This window comes from Salvia miltiorrhiza, chromosome 1, assembly GCF_028751815.1.
Source record: "Salvia miltiorrhiza cultivar Shanhuang (shh) chromosome 1, IMPLAD_Smil_shh, whole genome shotgun sequence".
In the NCBI taxonomy this organism is placed as follows: domain Eukaryota; kingdom Viridiplantae; phylum Streptophyta; class Magnoliopsida; order Lamiales; family Lamiaceae; genus Salvia; species Salvia miltiorrhiza.
This window is the reverse complement of record NC_080387.1, coordinates 55,351,216-55,360,150: the sequence shown is the minus strand read 5'-3', so window position 1 is coordinate 55,360,150 and position 8,935 is coordinate 55,351,216. Positions and strand designations below refer to the sequence as shown.

The window sequence follows — 8,935 nt, the reverse complement described above, 5'->3', positions numbered from 1 at the left end:
GACAATAGGCTCCATCAGATTTTTCAAAAATTAACAAAACAAAAAAAAAAACGAACTAGATATTAATTTCAAACGGCAAAATATATGGAAATAATTGCAAACTTCCAATATTGCTTCTACCTTCTACTATATCAGATTTTTCGGGAAAAAAGAAAACATAAATTAAATGGTAGGAAAAGAAGCAAAATCAGCGCCAACCTAATCCCAGGCGCACAGAGGGCGCGTGCACTGCACGCGCTCCAACTATGTGCGCTGGGTGTGCTCTTTTGTGCACTCGCGCGTCGCCTGTCCAGGCGTGGGGCCCACCATTCAGCTTGCTACCTGGGTAGCAATCTTGCTACCCGGAGCAAATTTGCTACCTCACTTCTTGGACTCCGGTGCTATCTTTGCCAACTAGATTTCTACCCCAAAATTTTTGTTCATAGTGGATGCTCTTATGCAATTATTTCATTTACGAATTGCCTATATTACAAAAAAAAGCTCCCATTTTTTGGCTAGAAAAAACAACCAACATCCAGCACTTGGTTGCAAATGTTTATGGGATTCCTCATGTTTCCCCAATTTTAACGGTGTTTCCTTTCTTGTTTTGTTAATATTCCAAAACCTGAAGTGAGCAGGCATATATTGGTGCCATCTACCATGCCCCACCTCAATTTTTTTGAAATATACCCCATATATAGTATAAACTTATTTAACAATTGCCCCCATCAAAAATGAAAAAAAGTATGAACAAATATAAGTCTGCACTTATTTTACTTGTGGCAACTGCAAATTGGAATGAGCGTTTTTCTATCACGAAGATTGTGAAAAGTCGGCTTCAAAATTGTATGGGAGATTGTAGGATGAATAATTGTTACTTATATTGAGAGATTTTTTTTACATAGTTAGTAATAAATTGATATTGCATTGCTTTCAAAATATAATATTGGTTGGGAATTATTGTAAGGATATTTTATCATATAGTACTAATTTTATAGTTTGTTTTTAATTTTTCTACATATTTTGGCCTACTTATATTCACATGGACCTAGCTCCGTCATGAAACTGGAAATCAAAATTTATACACAAAAATAAGAAGTAAAGAAAAAAAGCAAGAAGCCATTTCCTCCTAATCTATATCTATATAAAAGTGGAGCCAATATGCCTATACTATTTTCCCGCCCAAAGTGTAGCATTAATTTTAACCTTAATTTACACAATTCAATATTAGTTTCAACATTTATTTACATAATTAATGCTGATTTTTATTTATACTAGCAAGTTCTATTTCTGATCTATTAAATTACGACTATAATTTGTTCTCATTTTCAATATAAATGCTCAATTGAATTAGCATATATATTTATGTTAAAATATTGGATTTCATAAGAATTAATACTACAAAAGTATAATGATATTTTTTTGGTAAAAAATAATCTCTCATATAATACACTAATAACATTAGGTTCTTAAACCACATTAATTTATTCTAAACTTAATAATTATCGTCAAAATATATAAAAAAATGTTTTTGTGTAAAATGATTATATGGATAGGAAGTTAGTTGAAAATATGTTCAGTGAGACATAAATAAAATAAAAAAATATTTAATTATTTATATAGGTTAAAAGATTTAAAAAAATAAAAAATCAATTTCACCCTAAAATTGAAAACGATGACATTCAAAAAATAGTTAAGATGGAGTATTTTTTTTTTTTAGGTAATATGCATTTTCTTCATGAAATTAGCTAGATGATAATTGTTAAATTGTTTAGGTTTTGAAACAAAATAATCAGCAACACTAATTTGTCGTTTATAAAAATAGGTAAACAATTAATCAGAACACAAAAACTTAGGTGTTATTGGGTGCACTATAGAATCGGGTTATACCCGCACTCAGACTTTAACCTGCATTTTGATTCAAATCATGTAAATGATACTATTCAGTTATACAAATCTCACTGCCTATAATTGATATTATTCAGTTATACAAATTACACTATGACATTTTGAAACATTATAGTGTCATTTACAATTTTATGATGTCAATGACAGGAAGTGTCATTTATATTTATGAATAGTGTCAATTATACACAATGTCATTTACAATATTATAATGTCAATTATACGTGTTGTCATTTGTATAACCGAATAGAGTCAATTACAGACACTGTCATTTATATAACTGAATAGTGTCAGAGTTTGAATCAGGAAGCGGGTTTGTATTTGAGCGCGGGTCAGAGTTTGAACGCGAGTGCAACCGTCTAATCAGAAAGCTACATTTATATATAAAAGTAGATCATGTGTTCATTGAAAAAATTGTAAATACATTATTTTTAATGGCTATGATAAAATCAACAACAAAATTTGTTTAATTTTATGGATTTCAATAATGAATTATTGTTTGCATAATTATTATTAAATTTTAAAATAAGTGTATAAAATAAATGATGTGTACATAATAGTGAAGCTTAATAAATATGATCGTAACTCATCGTTTAGTTAATTTCACTTTAAACTTTTTTTTCGACAATTTCACTTCAAACTATTGATATAGTATATGATTGGTGATTTCATGTCACTTACAAAGATATATTCCTAAATTTATACCACTTCAAAAAAAAAATATTAACTCATCACAATCACATTATTTTTATATAATATATAATTTAATACTAATATAAAATAAAAAATATAATAATTTTTTTTAAAGAAAAAAATAAAAATTATAATATCTAAAAAAATATAATACCCGTGCATCGCACGGGCAAAATACTAGTTTTGTTTTTATTCGGATGTCAAAAAGTGAGAATTCTTGGCGGTTTGCTTTTATGACTTTTGGTATGGCCCTCTCTCAATGCCTAATTAGGCAAAATTCATAGGAATGCTTATTCCCCACTTCTTTCCGAATGCGAACATGGAGCTCACCAAGTTTGAATTCTCTAAGTTAAGGGTTTTATCTTTTCACATTGTCTCACTCAATTTCTCTTTCCTTTCACATGCAACGGTTATAGTATTAGCATATACAAACAGCGTCACGGCTAAACTTAACTGGTTACAATTTGTAATGCATACTCCACGATTATACAGAATTAACAAAAAATACTTTATTGTAATCCCATTTCAATTTTCGTATAGACTTTTTTTTTTTTTTTGAATTTTCGTATAGACTTAAAAAATGCATTGATTTATTAAATCAAGACTTAAAAAATGCATTGATTTATTTTTTATTTCATTGATCGACGTTACTAGAGTACATTGCATTAACTTTTGGCTACAAACTAACACATCTCATATATAAGTCATCTCATAACTAAGAACATGGATTCATATACTACGATTATATATTCGTAATTTTGTGATGTTAATCCATGTACGAATACCAGATTATCCTATTTATATCTCAACATATTTCATACCAGATTATCCTATTTATATCTCAACATATTTCATACCAGATTATCCTATTTATATCTCAACATATTTCATACCAGATTATCCTATTTATATCTCGGATTAGCAATAGCAAGAAGAAATGTAAGTTTGTTTTTTTTCTTATGAAAAATACGTAAATTAAATAAAGAATAGAACAGAAAAAACAAATAACATGCTTGCTGTAATCTTGGATATCTATCTATGTTTGATTACCAAAAAACAGCAATTCAGAAAAGAATACTATAAGACTGCCTATAACAGCAACCATGTTGCCTTCGGTCGACCGCACACATCATTAAAGTGCATTAAACATAAATAAAAAATTGGCTTGATTATTGTGAAGGCAACCAACCACGGTCGGCTGGGAATGGAAATGAGACCGGGTGGTCTGTTTGCTTTTGTGGTGAAATTTTGATGATGTGGCGTTATTTTATTGGTTGGATATTTTTAATTTAGATATTAAGATTAAATTTTAATATTATATATATATATATATATATATATATATATATATTAAAATTCATAATTTTTAATACCTCTATAAATAGATCTCATTTGTTATATTCATACTCACTAGCATTTTTTCACTTTTCGCAATGGATCCTAGAAATTTTTTTGAGAATCCTCAAAATTTCTCAAACTCCCAAGATTATTATCCTAATCTTGATAATATTGATAGCCAAGTTTTTGGATCTGGTTCAAACCCTCAATTTCCATATGATCTCACTCATGAAAATTCCACTCAAGAAAATGTCCACCCCACAAACACAAACACCTCCAGCGGTCCGCAAGGTTGGAATGATCAAGAAGATTTGGCTCTCATGTATGCTTGGTGTACTTGTAGCTCAGATTCAATTGTTGGCACTAATCAAAATAAGGCCAATTTGTGGAAACGCATTCGGGCAATGTATGAAGAATCTCGACTTGACAACTCGCGATTAATGGGAGAGAAAAGATCCATAGAGTCATTGAGAAATCGTTACAAGAGGTTGAATGCGAATGTAACCAAGTGGGTGGGTGCATATGTAGAAGCATATGCCAGAAAAAGTAGCGGCATGTCTGATGCAGATGTTGAGAAGGAAGCGCAAATTTTTTATGGAACAACTAAGTTTACGCACCATGAGATTTTTGAAAAAGTCATGCGTCATCATCCGAATTGGGAGCTGAAGTTAGGCAGTGAGCGTACGCGTGCCCGTGCAATTGATGATGAAGATGATGTTGAAGAAGATCGTGGCAGTTCAAAAAAATCAAGAACCACTGAGGAAGATGAGAATCCAAACAACTCAACCTCTGAAACTCCTGTAAGTGAAACTTCAACAATCTGTCGTCCTGCTGGTAGAGATAAAGCAAAAGCAAAAAGAAAAGGAAAAGCAAAAATGTCACAACAATCGATTATTTCTGAGGATTTTACTGCAGAACTTCAAGCGCTGAGGATCGTACGTGAGAAGGAAACTGATGCAATTAACAGAATGGGAGAAATTAGGATGCAATCCACTTTGATGATGTCAAAATGGAATGTGCTTAACACATTGCTGGGTAAAAGCAACTTATCTCCTCAAGAAGAGTCTATGAAAAATCGACTGATGGCAGAATTATTTCCATAATTCTGTTTACATTAATGTTTATTTTAGTTTTCGTGAATCTGTTGTGTGATGTCATTCCATGTAATTTCATCTTCAGTACGTTAAATTTATGTAATTTTAGTTTCAGTTTATGTATTTTGAATCTAAGTGATGTGATTTTAAGATGTCACTGCAAATGTTTTATTGTCATTGGATGCCACTGGCAAAATTTTCAATTATTTTTGTTGCCCATTATTGACCGACAAAAGTTTCAATTATTTCTGTTGCATATTAGCTATACCACGTGAATGCCATTGGATTCCACTCAATTATTAATTGGTATTGGACAAATGATAGTGGGATATGACATAAAGGTGTGTTCATTATTGTGGTTGGACTCTAGCTACTCCACATGACAAATGCCATTGGATTCCACTGAATTATTAATTGGTATTGGATTCCACTAGCTTTCCCACTATATATCTGTAGTAACAAGTAATTGAACTCATCACAACCAAAGCTTTGCCACTACTCCACTACTCCAAAGCTTTCCCACTACTCCACTAGCAATTTCTAACATGGCATCAAATGAAAACTTTGATGATTCCAGTCCTAGCTTTGATCCTTTCGATTACACCAAATTTGATGAAATGCATGAAAATCATGTATTACAAAATCGACGCATTGACTCCATGATCGATTATGTGGCTTTTCAGATTCCAACTCTATCTTTACAACCTACAAACAACACTGATAGAGCACCACGACGATTTATTGAACGTCGTCGTGAGCAAGGCCATGAAGGTGTGTTCGAGCAATACTTTTCAAACGATCCAATCTACACTCCTGAAGTTTTCCGAACAAGGTTTCGCATGCGAAAGCCATTATTCGAAAGAATAATGAACAAACTCGTTGCCACAGACAAATTTTTCCAACAAAAACGTGATGCGACTGGTCGGTTAGGTATGTCTTCCATTCAAAAGTGTACTGCAGCGATGAGAGTATTGGCATACGGAATAGGAGCAGACTTGCACGATGAATACATTAGGATGAGCGCACAAACTATAAGAAAATCCGTTGAAAAATTCGTGCAAGGTGTAGTTCACAACTTCGGTGGGGAGTACCTCAGAAGGCCAACCGAAGAAGATCTTGCTTATCTGTTGTATGTTGGTGCTCAACGCGGTTTTCCTGGTATGCTTGGTAGTATTGATTGCATGCATTGAGAATGGAAAAATTGCCCTACTGCATGGGCTGGCCAATATACAGGAAGAAGCGGTAAGACAACAATAATCTTGGAAGCAGTTGCATCTCAAGACTTATGGATCTGGCACGCATTTTTTGGAACTCTAGGTCCGAGAAATGATATCAACGTGCTTCACCAATCGCCTGTTTTCTCAGATATATTGGAAGGTCGAGCACCAAAGGTTAGTTATGTGATAAATGGCCATGAAAAAGATATGGGATATTATCTCACTGATGGTATATATCCTTCATGGGCAGCATTTGTCAAATCTGTTAATGGTCCACAAACTCGAAAACATCAACTGTTTGCTCAACATCAAGAGGCTGCTCGAAAAGATGTTGAGCGAGCATTTGGAATTTTACAAGCTCGTTTCAATTTTATCAAACGACCATGTCTCATGTGGGATCGTGATATGATGGGAAAAGTAATGCTTGCTTGCATCATTATGCACAATATGATAGTGGAAGACGAGCGGCATACTTACTTAAATTACTGTGATCCAACAGAATTTATGGAAGTTACAAGGTTTAATAGCCAAAGTGGAGATGTTGAAGCTAATGATGATCCTAATTTTGAATTTTCCACGGAACGGATTGCAAGTCTTGAAAGCTATATGAGGAACAGGACACAACTTCGTAACAGGGAAGCTCACAATGCTCTTAAAAATGACTTGATCGAGCATATTTGGCAAAAGTTTGGCGATGATAATTAAATGCTTAGTATGTATTATTTTTTTCTATTTCGAGTTTGCATTGTTGTAATTTATATTCTTAGTTTGTTGTAATTTAAATTTTTATTAGTTTATTTTTTTTAATATTTTAATTTATATTTAATATTATTAAAATTATTATGATTAAAAATAATAATAAAATAATTATATATAATGTTGTGGTTGGGTGATTGGGGTGATCATTGATAAATTAACAAAAATAGAGATGGTTGGGTTGGAATAAATATAGTGATGTGGAACAGAGAAAAATTAATTAAATATTGAAAATGGTTGGATGGTTGGGTGGTTGCTGATAAACATAGCCTAACAAAAGCTTTTTACCATCCCATTAATTTTTTGGCAACCCACAATCAGTCTCCCCATGTCCAACAATATTCCTTATCCTAAATAAAAAGAAAGCAGAGAAAATGGCATATAAAAAGAAAAAAGAAGAACATTTTATTTTACAAGAAAATCAAAACGGTGGTTGTGGCCTTACATTAGCTCCACCGCCACCGCCACCGCCCAAACCAAACAAATGAGCTGCAAACGGATAATTCCCCGCCGCCCCCGCATTCCCACTTGCCGAGTTGAACAAACCGCCGCCCTCATTAACCCGCCCACCACCGCCAGTCACTTCAGAAGACTGCGAAGCCGCGCCGCCCTCCTCCTCCTCCAAAGGCAACCGCTCAAACACCGCATTCGCGAACGACGCCGCCATCAAAACCACCGGCCCCGCCGCCACCAGCGGGCCCGCCACGCTCCCGCCGACCACATGCCCCTGCCCGCCGGAGAGAAATATCGACAGGCCGCCGGACCCCTCCGGCGCCGGCGGCGGCAGCACCGTCCCCGACAGCGACAGGATCTCGAATCGGCCCTGCAGCGTCACGATGCCGGTGGTGGGCTGGCGCAGGGTGACGTTGGCCACGGCGCCGCTGCCGCTGAGCACGCAGACGCCCCTCCCCCGGCGGCGCGCGTAGACGGAGACGCTGTCGACGACGTCGTTTCCCGAGGCGACCTCGAGGATGTGGGTCCTGAGCGCGTTGGGGCTGTCGCGCGTCACGATTATTGGGGGCTTGGATTTGTTCTTGGATCCCGGGGGCCGCCCCCGGGGGCGCCGGCCCCCCGTGGTGGGGGAGCTTCTGCTTGTGTTTGTCTCTTTCTTGAGAGGGGAGGCCTTGGAATCTAGGTCTGAATCAGGGTTGTGGAGAGAAGGGGTATGAAACGAACTTGGGGGCTCGTAACCAGCCATTTCCACATCCACCACAAACAACAACTGCAAGATTCTTGCTCAAGCCAAGGGCTTTTATTTGTTCTACTCAAATCTGACAATAACAAGATTCAAAACAAGTTATTGACAGAGAGAGAGAAAGAGAGACTGCTACAAATATATGAATCTTGGGGTTTAAACTTTGATATAAATCGAGTGGCGTAGCAGAAAATATACACTTACTATTGGGGAGAAAATGAAGGCAGGCAGGAGAAAAGCTTGACGAGTAAGTGTTTCCAAATTTCCAATACTGAGGCGATGAGGTGAGGTTCAACTTTGCCTTTTCTGCTCAAATACATATATATCTCATAATATAATAATGTAAAAAAAAACAGGTGTGTACAGTACCCTACTACTAAATTCCTTTTACAGATTCTAACCAACCATTAATAAACTAATCTCAACTAAGAATTGAACTTGCAAGTACACTATATTTATATAAAAAGAAGATACAATCAAATATTCTTCTATATTTACGCATAATTAAATAACAACCTTTAATAGTGATGATGCTACATAATATAATAGCTATTGTTCAATTATTAGTAGGGATGTCTGTGTGGAGCCAATTATCTCGATTTTAGATTGACTATTAAATTTTTAAGACTATTCAGTTATGAGCATTATTAGGACTGAACATTTGTTGAAATATAAATTTTTGGGAAATTTTTGGTTCATTCAATAGACATTATAGATAAGATTATAATAAGATTGATAGAATTATTGGATGATTAAAT

At 35.0% G+C, this 8,935-nt stretch overlaps 3 protein-coding genes across 3 annotated transcripts; 2 read left to right on the top strand and 1 right to left on the bottom strand.

The window, feature by feature from the left end:
- Positions 1 to 4,010: 4,010 nt before the first annotated feature.
- Positions 4,011 to 5,018, top strand: LOC131010281 (glutathione S-transferase T3-like). The gene has a single exon (XM_057937734.1). It carries the CDS (start codon positions 4,011 to 4,013, stop codon positions 5,016 to 5,018), a length of 1,008 nt encoding a protein of 335 aa, XP_057793717.1.
- Positions 5,019 to 5,554: 536 nt separating this feature from the next.
- LOC131010270 (uncharacterized) lies at positions 5,555 to 6,931 on the top strand. Its single transcript, XM_057937725.1, has 2 exons — positions 5,555 to 6,167; positions 6,243 to 6,931. The coding sequence occupies exons 1-2, from the start codon at positions 5,555 to 5,557 to the stop codon at positions 6,929 to 6,931; spliced, it is 1,302 nt and encodes a 433-aa protein (XP_057793708.1).
- Positions 6,932 to 7,253: 322 nt separating this feature from the next.
- On the bottom strand, positions 7,254 to 8,478 carry LOC130995296 (AT-hook motif nuclear-localized protein 25). The gene has a single exon (XM_057920538.1). It carries the CDS (start codon positions 8,178 to 8,180, stop codon positions 7,404 to 7,406), a length of 777 nt encoding a protein of 258 aa, XP_057776521.1. The 5' UTR covers positions 8,181 to 8,478; the 3' UTR covers positions 7,254 to 7,403.
- Between the last annotated feature and the right edge of the window lie 457 nt (positions 8,479 to 8,935).